The sequence below is a fragment of the Brassica oleracea genome, chromosome C9, assembly GCF_000695525.1.
Source record: "Brassica oleracea var. oleracea cultivar TO1000 chromosome C9, BOL, whole genome shotgun sequence".
Lineage (NCBI taxonomy): Eukaryota > Viridiplantae > Streptophyta > Magnoliopsida > Brassicales > Brassicaceae > Brassica > Brassica oleracea.
The window spans coordinates 275,233-294,330 of NC_027756.1; the positions used below are offsets into that span (position 1 = coordinate 275,233).

At 37.6% G+C, this 19,098-nt stretch overlaps 4 protein-coding genes across 7 annotated transcripts; 1 reads left to right on the plus strand and 3 right to left on the minus strand.

The window, feature by feature from the left end:
• Positions 1-1,898: 1,898 nt before the first annotated feature.
• Positions 1,899-3,024, minus strand: LOC106316521 (actin-depolymerizing factor 8). The gene is made up of 3 exons (XM_013754421.1): positions 2,875-3,024; positions 2,268-2,533; positions 1,899-2,194 (listed from the first exon to the last, which is right to left on the minus strand). Exons 1-3 carry the CDS (start codon positions 2,875-2,877, stop codon positions 2,044-2,046), a joined length of 420 nt encoding a protein of 139 aa, XP_013609875.1. The 5' UTR covers positions 2,878-3,024; the 3' UTR covers positions 1,899-2,043.
• Positions 3,025-3,777: 753 nt separating this feature from the next.
• Positions 3,778-6,788, plus strand: LOC106313502 (probable serine/threonine-protein kinase At5g41260). Of its 3 annotated transcripts, none has more exons than XM_013751314.1 (11): positions 3,778-4,146; positions 4,215-4,325; positions 4,395-4,615; positions 4,702-4,837; positions 4,922-5,055; positions 5,126-5,231; positions 5,320-5,405; positions 5,475-5,663; positions 5,756-5,908; positions 6,024-6,137; positions 6,228-6,467. In XM_013751314.1, exons 2-11 carry the CDS (start codon positions 4,244-4,246, stop codon positions 6,459-6,461), a joined length of 1,455 nt encoding a protein of 484 aa, XP_013606768.1. In that variant the 5' UTR covers positions 3,778-4,146; positions 4,215-4,243; the 3' UTR covers positions 6,462-6,467. The 3 variants fall into 3 exon arrangements, with proteins under 3 accessions (XP_013606768.1, XP_013606767.1, XP_013606769.1); XM_013751313.1 differs by having other exon boundaries at positions 3,779-4,146; positions 4,244-4,325; XM_013751315.1 differs by lacking the exon at positions 3,778-4,146 and having other exon boundaries at positions 4,244-4,325; positions 6,228-6,788.
• Positions 6,789-7,150: 362 nt separating this feature from the next.
• On the minus strand, positions 7,151-10,467 carry LOC106319338 (shaggy-related protein kinase theta). Of its 2 annotated transcripts, XM_013757630.1 has the most exons (14): positions 10,143-10,463; positions 9,788-9,963; positions 9,688-9,748; positions 9,529-9,621; positions 9,355-9,414; positions 8,983-9,255; positions 8,800-8,874; positions 8,636-8,692; positions 8,410-8,550; positions 8,249-8,299; positions 8,077-8,172; positions 7,915-7,998; positions 7,725-7,827; positions 7,151-7,600 (listed from the first exon to the last, which is right to left on the minus strand). In XM_013757630.1, exons 1-14 carry the CDS (start codon positions 10,203-10,205, stop codon positions 7,524-7,526), a joined length of 1,410 nt encoding a protein of 469 aa, XP_013613084.1. In that variant the 5' UTR covers positions 10,206-10,463; the 3' UTR covers positions 7,151-7,523. The 2 variants fall into 2 exon arrangements, with proteins under 2 accessions (XP_013613084.1, XP_013613083.1); XM_013757629.1 differs by having other exon boundaries at positions 9,688-9,963; positions 10,143-10,467.
• Positions 10,468-11,427: 960 nt separating this feature from the next.
• LOC106318733 (homeobox-leucine zipper protein ANTHOCYANINLESS 2) lies at positions 11,428-16,424 on the minus strand. The gene is made up of 9 exons (XM_013756845.1): positions 15,924-16,424; positions 15,603-15,832; positions 15,407-15,524; positions 14,720-15,334; positions 14,544-14,645; positions 14,253-14,462; positions 13,208-13,382; positions 12,751-13,118; positions 11,428-12,276 (listed from the first exon to the last, which is right to left on the minus strand). Exons 1-9 carry the CDS (start codon positions 16,110-16,112, stop codon positions 11,908-11,910), a joined length of 2,376 nt encoding a protein of 791 aa, XP_013612299.1. The 5' UTR covers positions 16,113-16,424; the 3' UTR covers positions 11,428-11,907.
• Positions 16,425-19,098: the final 2,674 nt, after the last annotated feature.

Genomic DNA, 19,098 nt, shown 5'->3' on the forward strand with positions numbered 1-19,098 from the left:
GCAAAATAAACGAATATTGGAAAAATGGCGAGCATCGCGTGTTTTCTAATTGCTCGTATTTTTGTCATGATTTGTGTTTGTGGAACTCTCAAAAGAGTTTTGTTAATCGTTAAAACATAAATGTGGAAATCGATGTATATAACATTACATATAAACTAATCTAATTAATTTTGCTATTTTAGTTAACAAATTTTGAAAACCCAAATTTTTTTATTAGACGTATGTATTTGTTTTTATCATTTGCTTTTCGTCCTTTTTTTTTTATAACCTTGATGTGATCGTATAAACTTTTCTATAACCAATGACTAATCACCAAGAGATCCATAGAAATCCGGATTTTCTTGCCATTTAAGGTGTCTATGAGTGGCTAAGGAAAATCAAACCCAGGGCAGAAGCTCCAACTGAAACCCTTTTACCACTAGGTCAAGACCACTTGGTTAGATTTTTTTTGTGAACTTTCTTTTATAATATTTGTTTTAATCAAATAATGGAATCGATATTAAAAATAATACAAAAAAAAAGAGAGAGAGAAAAGTCTGGATGATATATGCTTAAAACATTCCATACTAAGTCCACTACATTGTTTTACTAATGCATTATTATTTGGCATTTTTTGTTTTGTTGTTTTTCTTATTACCAGATAAATAACACGAGTTTTTGCATGTTGGATGATCTTCATAACTGTAATAAAAACAAAATAACAAATGGCTTAGGGCGTGACTGTGACTGGTTTTCCCGCTGTAACCCACAAATGTAGCTTTTGCGGTTGGTAGCGGTTGACAGCGGTTTGAAACAATCATACAAATCGGTCCAAACAGCTCCGAACCTCTTGAAATCAAATACTGGTTACAACTACCGTTTGCGGTTGCGGATGGAAAAATAAATATAAAATTATTTTTAAAATGGAAATATTATAAATAAATATATATACAGATTTTATATATTAATTAAAATTCACAAACAGTATCATAATTTGCTTTATAAAAACTTTAAACTAACTATTTATTAGAATTTTTAAACATTTCTATACGCACATATATAAAGATATACACATATATAAAATGAAATAAAATATTTTTTTTAATTTTTTTAATGTAAATCTTCAAAACAAATTTTATTAAAATTATAAATTTCAACTAATTTGAATTTTTTATAAATAAACCTAATATTTTTATTAATCATATTATATTGATAATTATTATATTTTATTACAATAGTATGTTTTTTTACATTTTTTTAATGTTATAATATGTTGATATGGGTCATTTATTATTAAACCGCTGCAATATCTTATAATCCAGTCACAAATATCCCGCAAACGCAACAATTTTCAAACGTTGTACCAGTCATACAAAACGCTTAATAACACTTGAAATCGCAACCACCGCATTTGCAAAATCTCGCACCCGCAACCGTAACCGATGCGTTTAAACCAGTCGGGCCCTTAGAGCAGCATTAACGGGGTATTTAGGAGGGTTTTTACGGCGGGGGGGACCACAAAAACGGGGGAACCGAGGAAGAAGGTAGCCAAATAAGAGGCGTTTGTAGTTGGGTTTTTGTATTGCTCGCGGGCCCCACAAATACGTGACGGCCCGCGATTGATTCTTTTTTAATTTTTTTTTTTAAATCGGACAAAAAAAAAATTAGAAACCCATTTGGGTATTTACGTTAATCATGCTCTTAGTCTACCTAAAAACTGGAAGCATTCCATCGCTAACGATTCTCAAGCACAAGTAGTCGCAGTCATACATGCATCGTATCCGCTGGCTCGAGACCTGAATGGTTCAGTTTTCAGAAAGAAAGCTCAAGAATGAAACTATCTTACCATTGTTTTGTTTCGCTTGTGAGAAAACAAAAAAAAAAACATAATAGTTTTAAGACATATAATCCACACAAACTGTTTGCAAAGAGCAGAAATATCCAAAGGGAAATGGAAATGTCAATGATACAAATTAAACAAGCTTTAACATACAAAACAATTTAGGAATAAATAAAGATGCAGTGGTTCATTTAGAATAATGATATGATATGATTTTTTGGGGCTCACAGAGCTCGTTCTTTGATGATGTCAAGGCTCATCTCGCTAGGATCAGTTGCTTGCAACTCAACTTGGATTCCATCCATTTCTCTCTTGAACCTATCCTTTGAGCTTGCATACAACATCTTACTCCTTACTCTTGATGTATCAGGTGACCTGATCAATCAATCAATCAATCAATCAAAAGCTCACATATTATTCAGATAATGAACTACACAAATGTGTTTACCATGCAATGAAATAGATCTTGCTCTTCTGGCAGTTATCCGCGGTGGTGAAATCAAAATCATAGATTGCGTATCGGCATTCATTCTCGGGGATGGAGTTTGCGAAATCATCGTAAGTCTCTTCTGGATTCCCAAGCTTTTCGATTTGAACTTCCTGAGCCTTCTCATCAATCTTGAACACGATGTACCTATAAGTCCTCTTTGCTTTCAGCTCCATAAACTTGACCTTACATTCATCATTCACGTGCATCCCAGATGCCGAGTTAGCCTGTCACAACATAATCATTTATTAGTCATACATGAACCTTCTTCATGATGTTCCTAACTAAATAACATACAAAACTTTTGATATGGCCATAACGCATCACACAAAGCTATTCCACACATGAACTCTCTTCATGTTATATATACTTCCAAGTTCCAAACCAAATACCACAAAACTAACTAGTATATTTTTAAAAAATGAAATCATAACATTATCACCACCATATATACCTATCCAACAACAACATCCAAATGGGATTAGCCTCACAGTTGGTTGATGAAAAATCAGAAACGTATGTAAAGGCAAGCCATGCATCATCTAAGACTAGATGTGTAGGAACTTACCATGTCTTCTTTGTTGAGATGGAAATCCTTAACCCGGTTTTGATGGTTGGATCAAAATGAAAGGAAAGTGGAGAGGAGGGGTTGAAGAAAGAAACACAAAGGAGGGGCTAGCTGTTTTGATCTTATTTTTCTTTGGTCTATTTAGCCAGCTGGGATCACGTCTTCAGAATAGACGACTTTGTTGCTGTCACGTCTTCATAATAGAATATATTTTCAAATGGTTTTTAATATGTTTTACTCATTCTTACTAATACATTTCTCTATTTCTTTGTGGTGAGCTGAAAGTTTTGGTCGGAAGAACATTGGAGCGTTGAGGTCTACATGATGTAACCAATATTGTTTTATTTCTTTTCCCTTCAATGTTTTGACCCTCTCTCTTCTCTTCTCTTCTGACATGATTTTGTTTTCGGTGGATCATAGTCGCTATGCCCCAAATGTGCCACTGGATTCAGTCGAATTTAAAAGATAGAGAGGCCCAGAGCACTTTCCAATCCTACGAAGTACTAATTGATTGACAAACCGGTTTAATTTAAGCTGAACGAGAAGGCCTATAAAAGCCCATGGGCCTTGACACATCATCAATCAACACTGCTTAGTGTGTCGTTAGTAAGTTCCCTCCTTAATTAAAAAAAAAGTCCGTTAGAAAATGTAGTGATTACGGCAAAGACTATGAACAAACAACAACAACGACCACTTGCTTTTGCTTTAACAGAGGCGGTGCTATATATATTTTTTTGACAATCCCTCTTCAAATCTGTACGACATCAATTTATTAACTGATTTTTTTTATATTTTAAATAAAATAATAACAGGGGTAATACAGTGTTAATGGCTTTGGTTGCCATGTCTCTCGAGTCTGACCATTAAAAATAATTCATCAACTTGTCGGGGGGTCTTTTGTTGGATTATTTTATCTTTCTTTCTCTCTGTCCTGTTGTTTTTTCAGAAACAAAATTAAAAACTTTTGGTGAATTTACAGATGTGTGTTGTATTAGATGCACGAATACACACACACACACACACTTCACTGTCTCTGCGTGTAGTAAGTAGTACTAATATATATATATATATATATATATATAAATACTAATAAACTCTCTGATCTGATCTACTTTTATACTACTATCTTTTTTATCTAAATCAAATGAATCACATACGTTCATGTCGATTCGATTGAGATACTACTGTCTCACTCTCTCTCTTGATTGAGTTGCTTGACCCTTGAAACTCCATAGCTTTTTTCTCTCGAGTTGACTCATTGAGTTGACAAAGGTACAACCTTTTTCTCCACTAAAAGATTCGATATTTTGCGAAATTTCGTTCATTATTGCCACTAAAAGATTCAATTTTTGCGAGAGTATGTTTATAGATGGGAGGTCAATGCTCTAACCTCGGTTGCTGTCGCAAATCATCACACAAGACAGCTGTTCTCGAAGCTCCTCCTCATCTTGGTTTAGTTTTACATCTCTTTTTATTTTCTTTATCCCCATTTTAGACTATTATTATCTGATTAATTGCAGAGAATGGAGACAATAGTGACGTCACCGACGTGCCTGCTTTTCGTGAGTACACATTAGACCAGCTCAAGTCAGCTACTTCTGGCTTTGCCGTGGAATATATTGTCTCTGAGCATGGTGAAAAGGCTCCTAATGTCGTCTATAGAGGGAAGCTGGAGAACCAGAAGAAGATTGCAGTCAAGCGTTTCACGAGAATGGCATGGCCTGACGCTCGACAGTTCCTCGTACGAATCTCTAATACTTTTGTTTCATAATTCTCTCTTTTTTTTTTTTTAACAATCTTTGTAATGTCTTCTCTCTATGTGTGCAGGAGGAAGCGAGGTCCGTTGGTCAGCTGAGGAGTGAGAGGATGGCTAATTTGCTCGGCTGTTGCTGCGAAGGTGACGAGAGGTTGCTTGTGGCTGAGTTTATGCCCAATGAAACGCTAGCCAAACACCTTTTCCATTGTAAGATTCCTCACTCAGTATTTGATTTAGTAATCTTGTCTAGATGTCAGAGTCTTTAAGTGTCCTTTTTGTTGCAACAACCAGGGGAAACACAACCTATGAAATGGACAATGAGGCTACGTGTTGTTTTGTATCTAGCACAAGCTCTTGAGTACTGCACCAACCAAGAGCGTACTCTTTACCACGACCTCAATGCTTACCGCGTGTTATTTGATGAGGTATTTATTATTATTCACTATACATCTCAATGTTTCTATGGCTGACGCCTTAAGGGTCTTTTTTTTAAAGGAGTGCAATCCAAGACTTTCTACTTTTGGCTTGATGAAGAATAGTCGAGATGGGAAAAGTTACAGCACCAATCTTGCTTTCACCCCTCCTGAATATCTCCGAACTGGTACAATCATCAACTTTTTTAAAAACCGATATTGATATGGTTGAGGCTAAAATGCACCTTATGTTGTCATGTGTGTGTGTGTTTGCAGGGAGGATTACTCCAGAGAGTGTGATATACAGCTTTGGCACTCTTCTGCTTGATCTTCTCAGCGGAAAACATATACCTCCTAGCCATGTAAGTATTTTACCCACAATGTTTACATGTGAGAGGTGAACATTGATGCTTTCAGTCTCTTCTACGTAGGCACTTGATCTGATTAGGGACAGAAATCTCCAGACGCTGACTGATTCATGCTTAGATGGGCAATTCTCTGACAGCGATGGCACAGAGCTAGTACGCCTGGCTTCTCGTTGTCTGCAGTACGAAGCTCGTGAGAGGCCAAACCCAAAATCTTTGGTCACTGCCTTGACGCCACTTCAAAAGGACACAGAGGTTCCCATTTCATATATTAAGCCAGCCATTAATCAAAAACAAGGTCCAAGTCTCTGTGTATTGACTCGTTTCCCTGTATTGAACATTTGCAGGTCCCATCCCATGTTCTAATGGGTCTGCCCCACAGTGGCTCGGTGTCTCCCCTGTCCCCTCTTGGTGAGACTTGTTCAAGAAAGGACCTGACCGCTATGCTTGAGATATTGGAGAAACTTGGATACAAAGACGACGAGGGTGTCACCAATGAGGTGATCTTACAGATTTAAGTTGGCTCTGTTACTCAGTTATTTAATGTCCGGTGATGTTGTCGGAAAGGTTCTTCATTGTGTTATTCTTTCTTACAAACGTTTTTGGGAAATGCAGCTCTCGTTTCATATGTGGACAGACCAGATGCAAGAGTCTTTGAACTTTAAGAAGAAGGGTGATGTAGCTTTCAGGCAAAAAGACTTTAGAGAGGCCATTGAGTGTTACACGCAGGTTTGTTTTTTTTCTAACCGAAACACAGACATTTGTAGGATAATAACATAGAGAGTATTAACATGGATGATGTCCAAATTTATTGCACAGTTCATAGATGGAGGAATGATCTCTCCAACAGTGTGTGCACGGCGTAGCCTGTGTTACCTAATGAGTGACATGCCTAAAGAAGCATTAGACGATGCAATTCAAGCACAAGTGATCTCTCCCGTGTGGCATGTGGCGTCTTATCTCCAGTCTGCTTCCCTTTCCTTCCTTGGAATGGAGAACGAATCACAAATCGCACTTAAAGATGGCTCTAACCTTGAATCTAAGAGGAACTGAGCTAAGATACATATACCGTTTTAAGATTTGGCTTTTCTTCCTTTGGTTAAAGATGAAAGAACATCTTTAACCAAGTTTGAGAGGTTTGTTAAATCTTTTGAGCACAAAGGACGAGGAAAACACTCGAGAACGATTTGCAAAACCAGAGACCCAGTAATGGGTATGTGTCTTCTTTTGCCTGTTTTTATAGGCATTGAAGGAATCACTTCCTTTTTTATGTACTATAATAAACCCTTCCTTTTATTGAAGAACCAATAGAAATTGTTTTTATTTGATTCATTATATCACATCATCACCCCATATGTAAAACGATTCGTTGCCACCAGATGTTCTAGAGTTTTTGCAAAGCTTTACAATCTCTTCAATTTTGAATGTTAAAAAAACTTTTGTTATCATTCACTAAGCTTCATAATCTCTGCAATTTAGCCACTAGTGGTAGTGCTACTATGTGGAAAGCAAGTCAGCTGGTGCTATGTTTACCATCCGTTCCATGATGTGCACATGTTTTTAGTCGATTCTGAAAGAAGAAAGACCAGTGTTATTACTCGGTGAAAAAATAGGGTCCCGCGCAATTTTTCTTCCCGACAACAACCTTTTTTATTTGCCTTGACAGGAAGTGTTTCTCACTATATCAATTGCTGTAGAGTTTTTTTCGCAAAGACGAAATTGTTTCACCCAAAATAAACCAATTGAGGTTGGAACAGAGAACTGAATATTATTTGTACACAAGCTTTGCGATATTAGGACAAGTGACATATTCATGATGGATTACAAACATTAAAAAATGATACATCAAACATTTAAAGGGGTCAGATTTGTGGGAAAAAAAACAAAAGAACATGAAAGTGGAAGAGGAAGCAAACTGAGAGAAAGGCTACTCAGAAGAAGCTCCTTGAACCCAATTGTTTCACATCCCCTCCCTCGGCTCCCCGGCGTTCAGATTACAAGACTCTCCTCAGACGACAAATATTGGAAGCACAAAGTGGTTCAAAATTGATGTACACACTGCAGTAAATAGCGAGAGGGAGGGAATGCTGAATCTGGAAACACTATTGAATGATCCTAAGAGCTACTTCCCGTTCCCTGCCAATGCGCTGGAATGAGACGCTGTCTCAGCTCTGTTGATGCACCCGCAAGTTCTGTACAGTTTAAAACAACATAAGACGAACAAATTAATGAGACAATCGGAATGTAGTCTAATAATGGTTACTTCACAATTTTTGTCAGGAGAAAGACGAGGTAAGAGATAATTCATGGGCTGACCTTGGGGAGTGAAGTTAAACAATGGAGGCATTGCTCTTCCATTTGGCAGTAAAACATTCGGGTCCCGCAAGTCATCGAAGAAGGGGTGTGCACATGCTTCCAACTATACAAATAGAAGAAAGGTATTACAGCCAAGGAGGTTGGTTAGGTTATATGTAGTTTTCTGGTGTCCAGAAGGATTCAGTCTTACTGCAGTGCAACGGAGGTTTGGTGAATACTGGAGGAGTCTTGAGACGAGGTCTACTGCTTCAGGTGGCATTCGCTTTTGGAAAATCTGAAGATTTTTGAGCTACACATATTAGATTTCACTTCAATATGCACATGCACCAAAGAAGGCACCTAGTTTACAGACCTTGTGCCACGGGTGAGCTTTAATTTGAGGGAACTTGAACTCTGTGTAATTGGGATTCATACACCTTATTTCTTCTCTCGTCGGCGTACCAAGAATCTGGTAGACGTACAGATGAGTAAGATACGAAACATGGAATCATAGAAAGAGGACGAAGAGGGATCATAATAAGTACCTTGATAATCTCCACCAGCTGATCAATGCCACTTTCCCCAGGAAACAGTGGCTACAAGTAGAAGACCAACAGTTAATACCGGATTGAATGTGAATTGGAAGTTACAAGATGTAACTAATCAACCAATCATAACCCAAACTTATAAAATTTATAATACTCACTTGGCCGAGTAAAAGCTCTGCCATAACACAACCACCAGACCACATGTCAATGGCATTGGTATACTCCGTAGCCCCGAATATAAGTTCTGGGGCCCTGTAGTACCGTGAGCATATATAGGATATGTTCGGTTCACCTGGCACCTGTAGAGGCACCAGTGTGTTAGCCACCATTTATCAAATGCCAACCCACCTCCAAAGATCACACTATAAACAAGAAAGAACATACCAACATCTTTGCGCTTCCAAAATCGCATATTTTTAATTGATTGGTTTGTGAATTAACCTACAAGAACACATCATAAGAGAATCAGGGCACTACATATGGTTTTAACTTTGAGCACTATTTAAAAATTAAATATAGATGCCTAGTCAAAAGAATTCACACTCTACCAGTAGATTTTGTGGCTTGATGTCACGATGACATACCCCAACCACACGATGTAAGTAGTTCAGCGCACGGCATATCTGATATGACAAAGGCAATACAGGCGTAAGTAAAATATTTTATGTAAACGAAAATTCCTGCTACGCAAATAACTATTGACGATTAATTGGAGAGCATGAATAGCTCACCTGATAGGTGTAAAGCTGAACAAGGATAATTGGCATATGCTGATTCATTTTGGTATAGTGCTTTAATGCTCTGTATACAGTTTCGGGAACAAACTCAAGGACAAGGTTAAGATAGAGCTCATCCTTCTCGGTTGTCGAAAAGAAAGAGTGCCTTAGCCGCACAACATTGGGATGGTCTTGCAAGCGCATGATCTGAAGTTCTCTGTTCTTGTATCTTTTATCCTGCAGAACCTTCTTAATTGCAACTTGTTCACCCGTTTCCAGACACTTGGCCTATCCAAATAAATAGACAGCAAGTCAAATTACGTAAACATGACAAAAAAAAAGTTAAAAAGGATTAGTATTTGCTGATGCAAAGAATATTCCACATACCTGGAACACAACTCCGAATGAGCCTGTTCCAACCACTCTCTGGGCCATGTATGAGATTGTCTGAAACCAAATAACGAAAAATTAAATGATACGAACAAAAGAAGGAGCAGATGTAAAAAAAGAACACATTTATTCAAGAGTATCATGATTCAGAGATTTTCTAAAACCAATCACCTGCTTAGGCTTTCCATCTCGACCTCCGACAGTGGTTGTAATAACTTGACCCGTTTCAGTACCGCTGCCATTTACAACAGTTGGTTCCATATCCTGTACAAGAACAAGAGAGATTTGATGCAGGATAATTTATATAACAAGAAGAAGCACGCAACTGACCTTGTCCTCGCGGTTGGCATTACGCTCGTCTCTAATTCTCATATCGGTCATCACTTCCGGAAGCTGAGCATCAACGGTGGCAGCAGCAGCAGCAGGAGGAGGCACATTTGAGGTTCCGGCAACACATTCTTGAGAAACCATGTCTGTATTTCTCATTTCACGAGAAGAGGAAGATGAAGAAGACGTTTGGTCAACCTGCATCGGATCATCACCAGCAGTACATAATTTATCGTTGTCTTGATCAAGCTTGGCTCTCTTGAGCCCATAGTCCCCTCCCTATAAAAAAAAGATCACAACTTTTAGTCAGGTCAACATTATTTGATGAATCTTCATCAAAACAAACATATTAAGATCCATGATTAAAACCCCTAATTTTTGACTTGTAATAATATTCCTATTAAATCGAATCTCAATCCAGCAATTAGAAAAATAAAATAAAATGATCTCATACTTACAGGATCGGAAGAAATGGAGGTCCGACCCGAGGCAATGCTCTTGAGACGACGCATCACGTTCATCTTTGCAGATACCAACTCGAAACCCTAATTTTTTCCCCCCCGATTAAAATAATTCAGAAATTCAAAATCGAATCTGTCTCGATCTCCTCTTGCCCTCCGCCGTGACGAGCAGCTATGAAGGAAATGAAGAGGAGGAACAGAGCGAATCTTCAAAAAATCGAAGCGTCCTTGTTCAACCTTCCTCTCTCTCTCTCCACGACGCAAACCAGGTGAGGGGGGGGAATCTTTTGCTTCTCTCTCTCTCTATCTCGTGGCGAAAACCCAATCATGCCACCCTCTCCTTTTTTGGTCAAACCTTGACTCCTCACCGTTGATTCATCTCAGCGATTCATCCGACGGATCAGGATTAATCCGCCTGATTTCAACCAGCTGTGTTTACTAAAGTACCCTTATCTTCCTGTCTTATTAACGGAGATTGGGTAAATGAATGATTGCATCTATAGGCAGGCACGCGGAATATGCGCAATGGATCATTTGACCAAGCTTTGACTCCTTTCTTTCCCATGTTAATCTATTTTAATTCTTGCTTACTATACTGTTTTTAGACATTTTATTATATGTTCAAACTTCAAATAAAATTAACTCTACTCTAAACATTATCTTACGTGCCCCGCATTTTAAATTGAGGAGATAAGAGACATAATAAGAGGGCTTCAAACATATCAAATGTTTATGGCTTAGCTGGAGTTTTAACAGTAGGTTATAAATTTAACTAATCAATTGCAATAAATTAAATAAATAACAATAGGTTGCTTGCTTTATCTAGTTACTTAAATTAGGGAGTGCTCCTAGCTGTTTTGCATTTCACACTGTTTGACACCACTGCACTTGGGGCAGATCCTTTGTGAGCTTGCTTAAATTTATCATAACTGTACACTTGGGGCTTATAACATAAAATGGACGGTACCACCTTTTACCATATCTTGGGCCTTGTTAGTTTACAAAACGAACTGGTAACGACCGCTACTGTAGAACAGTAGTCCATGTACTGCTAGTGGACTTTTTAAAAGGCCCATAAAGAATAGAAATTCTGACAACACTTAACACCGTCAATTCCTTGTTTACTTTTTTTAAAGCAACACAACGCACAACATAACGGAGAAAACGACGCCATAACGTCCGGTTTTCGCACCAGTCTGTCATGGTCTGACGTGGCAGACAAAAATGGCGGAATACGTTAACTCCCATCATGCAAAGGAAGAAGCCACGGAGAGAGGAAAAAAAAAACATAGCATTAAATGAATGCTAGCCTGCAAACACATTTAATGCACACCACGAGATACATAAACGGACCAGATCCATCCAAAGTCCAACCACATACTACTACTAATGTCCCAGTCCGCGTTAGCAAAAACCACACAACATACCCGCATCCGACGGAGCGTGTGGCTCACTCTCACTACATGAGTTTACATGATAATATATAAAATATTAAATACTCCAAACAAACAAAAGGGGGTTTCCAACCCTAGTCAATACCCGAACCACCAACTCCTCCACCGTGATCAGACCCAACCCGACGTGGTCTCAACGCGGTGACAAAGGAGTCGGATTTCGCCACCTGCGCGGTTCGTTCTTGACTCGACACCCCCACCCCCCTCCCAAACTTAACCAAAAGACCAAAGTACACGACACGTACATAGTTAAAATTCACAAATTCAAAGATACAACAAACACATGCGCTCACGTGCCGCCTTGAAGCTTAGTTTTCGCACTGAAGAGCGGTTCGAATCTTCTGGACGGTGCATGATATTAGGCTATTGACAGTCTCCACAGATTCGACCGTGAGTTTTGCCGTTGGCAGATTGTTAACAAGGATTTGAAACGCCACAGTCAAGAGTGATCCGCCACCGACCGGTCGCTGTTCACCGTCTCCTGAGACACCGTCAAAGCCTCCGTCAGGGAGAACAGCGAAACCAGAAGGAAGGAGAGCCACGTAGGATGAATCTCCGCCGTTCATGACAACATGCATGGCTGGAATATCGACAGGCGCGTACACTACCAGCGCTCCAGATGCGTCAATGCACGTTTCTTGAAGAATTAACATACTGCTCTGATTCGCGTTCATTGGCTGCCAAAACATGCACAAAAAATAACCTCAGGTCAAGCGTTGAATTACGAGAAATGCCACGCTGAACACAAACAGTAACGCTTGAGGGTGAAAAGAGAAAGAAGTCAAAATAAACTTTCACAGATATCCAAGAAAAAGAAAGATGTGAAAAGTCAAAAACACAGACAAAGAGGTAAAGGTCGAAACTGTCCTATTATTATTGACTTTGTAAACCCTTACAAAAGCTGCGACTGACACTTTTGTTTTCTACTGATACCACCAAAAAACCTAAATTGTCCTTTTCCAGTCCACTCATGTGTCCGTCTTACCACCACATTCAGGAACAAAAAACATCACTATCACCTAATCCAGATTCCACACACTAACCAATTCCACACATGCTGAACCAATCAAACACCGGAAGTCATTCGATTACTAAACCGAGATTTATGTACCGGTTAAACCGGGAGAGTGTAATTTGGGGAGAAAACTTACGTTGGAGCGTAGCAAAGAAACGGAGTTGCCTTGATCTTGACCTTTGGCAATGTGGGCCATCTCCTGCATGGGACCACCGTTAGATAGAATATCCCATTCACATCTCATCCGTTCGTTCCGCAAGAAGTCAAACAGACGTTGTGGCGAAGCCGGAAGCCAAACAGACGTGGCAGCACTCAGAACAATACCCGGAGCCTCACTCGGATCGTCCACACTCTTACGGGTCATAATTCGAACGTCCGGATCGACATTACCGACCGTGAGCTTGCTCCAACTGTGGACAGAGGGCGCAGAGATGCCCGAGCAGAAATTGATCGTCATACGTTGAGCTAACTTCAGCATGCTTTTCCGACCACCTGGCGATATAGCTGTTTTTTTTTTTTGCATACGTTAAATGTTTTGTAACCACACAAATCATAAAATAAAGAATCTAACTAATGAGTAAATAGAAACGGACATGTGTCATCGTGAGATGTTACGGAGGAGGACATGAGGATGGCCAGACACTCGCACTGTCTCTGAAGTGTAGCGACCCATCTTTGCGAGCCAAAACCAAGACCTGACCGAAGCAATGGCCGGTACAAGTGGTGGATTTGGTTCTCGTCGTATTCTGCATGCTCAACCCACGTGACCTGCACAGATGATTTCAAATCCTGGTTAGCAGCATATAACCACAAATAATCTACCAAACGTACAAGATAGGATGAGGTGTTGAATATTTAGTGGAAGATAATAAGATAATAGGACAACTGAAATTAATATATTACAGATGGAGACGAGAGATACGAGGCAGCATAGAAGAATGGAATAGAAATACTAGAAAATTAGATTTTATCTAAACGATGATTAGAAGCATTTTTACTGTACATGCATATGAAATTAATGTGTTCTTTCCAAAATGCGCACAAAAATAATTTTGGACGGATGCTTCATAGAATAAAGAGCAAATAGAAAGACCCACTTGTCTAGAACTTGAAATGTAATCCAGAGAATCCGACAGATAGAGAAGCATCCGGATCCATAAAAGTTTATAATCTCGGAAGGTTCGGGGATCAGAATTCGAGGATGAAAAAGCTTATTTAATAATCTTTTTTGACCAATTTGTTTTTCCTTTTTATATTCTGACATAAAATCATACAATTAAACTATTCAAAATAATTAAACCCATAAAACAATTAACATTTTTCAAGAAAAAACTGGTGGTAAACACACAAAAAATGATTTGAAAAGTAAACTGTGAAAGATTATATAAAATTGCATAAAAGAAAGTTGAGAGTGACAGTGAAGTGGGTGCAGTGAGTAATGGCTAAAAAACAAGAGTCATTGATGCATGAGCTTCTTCTTCGTCGAGTGATCACCCAATTAAAAACCTAGAGATCCTAACTTCTTCGTCTTTATAGAACTTTTCACTACCCAATAATAAACATGTTTAGAAAAAAGATTCTAAATGTGTTTACGTAATTAATTTTCATTATGATTATGATTCAAAAAAAGTTAATTACCTTAGAGTATCCATTAGACATATCTTGCACTACACAGCCTGATGGTAATCGTCTGATTACAACCGTAGATCCACCGGAGTTTTCCCGGACTGTATCAATAGAAACGTCCACCACTGCCCACACGCCTTCCGCGTGCTGTTTGCAAAACCGGAGGAAGTTCACGTTGCGAACCGGAACCAACGGAGACAAAACTTGTAACTCCGCATTCATCTGTAGTAAAAATTCATAACGAAACCAAATTTTAAACCGTGAATAAACCGGAAATGTGATTTGAGTGTGCTTTGTTATTACCAGCTGAATTGCACCGTTCCTTGTTCCGGCCATTCCGCCGGAAATAACGTCGGTGGTTGTGGATCTTGCGACTATACACGGAAACATCTCCGTCCATCGGTCCTATTTAAAAAAATTATTAGAGAAAACAAATTACATTTTATTTTTGTAAATTTAAAATACATGGAAAAACATACCGAGTCCATTAACGTCTCAACGAGGGATAGGCTATTGATGATGACCATACCGGACGTTCTAGAAGCTTCAGTAACTAAACCGTTTGGTTTCGTAGACGAAAACGTTCTCATGTACTCCTCATGGTTAAGCTCATCTCTCTCTCCGTCTAAGCTTTTAACCCACAACGGTTCATCACTCTGAGCTAGCTTCAGTAGCTCATCCATAGCCGTTAAAGCCAGCTCCAACAAAACCGATCTCTGATCAACCCCGTTGATCACCGTCGCCTGCTGTGGCGGCGGTAAGCAACCGCCGCCACCGTTGAAATCAGGAGGGAAAGCGAAATTTCCGCCGTTGTTATTGGTACCGACGCCGAGCTCTAGAGAAGAGGTGTGATTATTGTGGTGGTGGCCGAGGAATTTACCGGTGAGGTTAAAGACGCGGTCGAGCTCGTCTTTCAAGCGAGCGTTTTCGATGCGGAGATGGTGCTCTTCGATAGAGACGTCGCCGAGCATGGCTGGTCCACCGCATATGTTGCAGGTTGGGTTCCTCATTGCCTCGCGTATAGACATGTTCTCAGCTCTTAGCTTATCGTTCTCTTGTCTCAGCAATGCGTTCTCGTGCCGCTCTAATTGAGTCTGTCAAACGTTTTGATTAACATATAATTTATAGAAAACAAAAAAAAAGATAGCATAGAGAAGAATCAAAACCTTCATCTGAGTGCGACGATTCTGGAACCAGAACTTGACTTGTCTTGTCTCCAAGCAAAGTCTCTTGCTTAGTTCAAGTCGCTGCTTCTCGTCTGGATGTGGACACTCTTTGAACATGCTGTAACCCCAAAAAAGCCAAACATTAATAATCAGATCGAACGAAAGAGCAAGACTATAGATCAAAAGAGGGGATTACGATTCGAGCTCTTGGATTTGCTGAGGAGTGTGTCGGTGGTAACGTTTTTTCTTGGGAGGTTTATTATCGTCGGCGTCTTGATCTTCTCCCGAGATACCTTCGACGTTATCACTCCCAGATCTGCTCTCATGCTCTTCCTCTCGGCTCCTCCTGTTCTTACCGCTCCCATCGAAAATATCGCCTCCAGCTCCGTTATTATTCCTCATGGATGTTCCTCTCTCCGGTTGTTCCTGTCCGAATATTAACACACAAAAAAATTTAGGTTTTTTTTATTTATATAAACGCGCATACAGTATTAAAGTAGAGGATACGACGTCGTACGAGCGTTAGAGAGAGGCCAGAAGAGGAGTAAATGGATTTGGTATTGATAGGAGGAGAGAAGAGGCTCGCCGCCGCAATATGAGACATAGCACCGCCGGGTATTACGGTAGTTGCGGTGGTGTGGTTGCCATAAGCTAAACCAGTGGGGACACCACCGGTCGTATTGTCGAAGAGACTACCGAAGTTCATCAGATAATAAAGATCAGAAGAGAGCTGAATCAGAGGAGGATATTATTACTATGGAATGGAACGGAGGAGAGAGAAGGAGAACGAAAGCTGATTTTTTTTTTTCTTAATTTTTCTCTCTCGCTACTTTGCTATTCGTTCTCAGTCTCTCTCTCTCTCTCTCTCTCTTAAGAATTAATGGGGGGTTTTATTTTCTTTTCTCTCTCTTTTCTTATTTTACTCGAGGGAGAGAGTGATGGGGGGGAAGATGAAGAAGATGTAAAACCCTAGTGTTGGGGTAACTGATGTGAAGAAGAAGTCTCTCTCTCTCTCTCTCTCTTACTCTTCACACTTGCATGTTGATATATATATATATATTGACTCTCTTTATCCTTTCTTGTATTTTTTATAATTTTATATTGTAAAGACAATGGCCTTTTTAGATTTTGTTTTCTTCTTTTTTTTTCTCTTCTTCTTGTAGTTTTAATGCTTTTCGACAAATTTAGGTAAAGGGTTCAGTTTAAATAAAGTGAAATCTATTAAATCCAATTCAAATCCAAAAGACCCAAAAAATATAGTCTTAAATGTTGAAACTGACCTTGACTTTTATTATTTTAAATAATTTTCTATATATATTTTTAAAAAATCTGAACCAAATAATTAATGAGATTTTAATTTATTTTAGTACAATATCTTTTAAACCGATCATATATTTTTTACTAGAAAATTGTACTTGAATTAAAACTGTAATAACAAAATATAGTATTATATATTTATTAGATTCTGACCCACCATTTTATATATTTTTTGTTTTACATTTTTTAGTAATTTAATTTTTATATTTGTGTTTTCAGTCGTATTTGTGTTTTTAGTCATATTTATGTTTTTTGTATAATATTCTATTATTAAATGATTAATAATTTTTTTTAATAATTGTATTAAAATAGTTAGACTATATTAATATGATGTAATTCAAATTCACTTTTAAGTATTAAACCTCTATTAGCATACATCTCTGTTCATATCCACTTTAAGTATTAGAGCACGATTATCCGGAGTTTTTAGTGGGTTTTTTAGTGCGTGGACCCCCATAAAACTCTTAAGGATCGGTTACAAAAACTACTAATTAAGAACCGATCTTAGTGAGTTTCTTACACTGTTTGCGGGCCCCACTGACACGTGGCGGCCCGCGATTGGTTTGTTTTTTAATTAATTTTTTTTTTTTTTTAAAACTAAATTGGTTTCTTAGGGATAATCATCGGCTTAGCCTCTATTTATTTGCAGATTATTAAATTGAAATTAAATATGAAAGGCAAATAATGCTACTGACGAATTAACTGAACGGAGAAAAAATATGCCAGGAAAAAAGCGTTATGTGAACTCTTTGAAAACCTTACGAATGCACGAGACCCCTCTTTTCCCCAGAAGAACTCGGTTGACTTTGCCAACTTTTTAACAATTTTTCTACCTCACGCGCGTTTTTTCTGCACTCGCTCTCATTTCTTTCTTAATTCTCGAAAATATAGACTTTTTTGCTCAATAAAATTATTAAAAGACTGTTGTCTAGCAAACCCCACATATTTATATGAATCCATGTGCATTATTGACATACCCTTTCATCTAATACAACTCCTAGATCATAATCAAATAGGCTATAAGATCTTCGAGTTGTGAAAGAATCTATATTCTTTTGTAAGTAACGACATCAAGAAGCGAGCTTGTGTCAACCAAAACATTCCACTGTTAGCTACAGTTGAATGCATACAAACAACTCGTGTTGGGTATATGTTACAAAAAAATACAAAACTGCGATTAATGTTTTGATGGAAATTAGTGTTTAATGTTTAGTGTTTACAAAGGCAGAATTAATTGAACCGAAAGCTTGGATCAGTAAAATAAGAATTAGAAACAATTAAATCATGGGAGAAAATATAAAGGAAGGGAAGAAGTGGTGGATCATATTGGTTTGGTTCGGTTTGGACCACATGGGAATGTCAGTCCTAAAGATTAACCGACCACCACCAACAAGCACGCAACACAACTTGTAACAAAACTTTTTTCCATCAATCCCCTGTATATTAATTCGGAAGCATTTGAAAAATTAGAATCTTAATTTTGTATTAATTAAAAAAAACCTCAAATCCTAGGTGACACTCTAAATGTCTTCTAAATTCTATTTCAAAGAATTCTATAGCATTTAATATAAAGTATAGTTTAATCTAATGGTGTCACATTATTCCATAATTATATAACACTAGAGAACATTATATTAACCTAAAATATAAGAAGTGTGTATTTTTTCCTTAAATAAAAGCTATGAAATTACCTAATATGATTTACATATATATGACAATTAATGATTATGAATAATAAAAATTTGATAACAATTTTTGCATCCTTCTTCATTTTTGTTTAATTTTATATTATTAAAAAAATAAACAATCACATTAACCATATAATAAAAAAATTAGATTTTTTCTTATATGTTATATTTTGAATTTTTTTAAATGACTTTAAATTACAAAAATGAGGAAACCTTATATGTTATATTTTCTTTTTAAAAAAGACTTTAAAAAACAAAAATGAGGACACCTTATATGTTATATTTTTCTTATATGTTAAATTTTTTCTTATATGTTATATTTTGAATTTTTTAAAACGACTTTAAATTACAAAAATGTAAGTTTTCCTTAAGTATACGACTAAAAACACTAAAATGACATGTATCAATTTGATAGTTGATTTGAAAAGCTTTCAAAACCATATGTAAGAAAAAAGTGAAAATAATTTAACAGTGAAAACAATACTGTTCACTTTGTGTTCGAGAGAAAAAATAAGGTTTTTATGTCATAATTTGTTTAATGTCCACTAGAGAACATTATATTAACCTAAAATATAAGAAGTGTGTATTCTTTCCCTAAATAAAAACTACGAAATAACCTAATATGATTTACATATATATGACAATTAATGATTATAAATAATAAATTTTTGATAACAATTTTTGCAT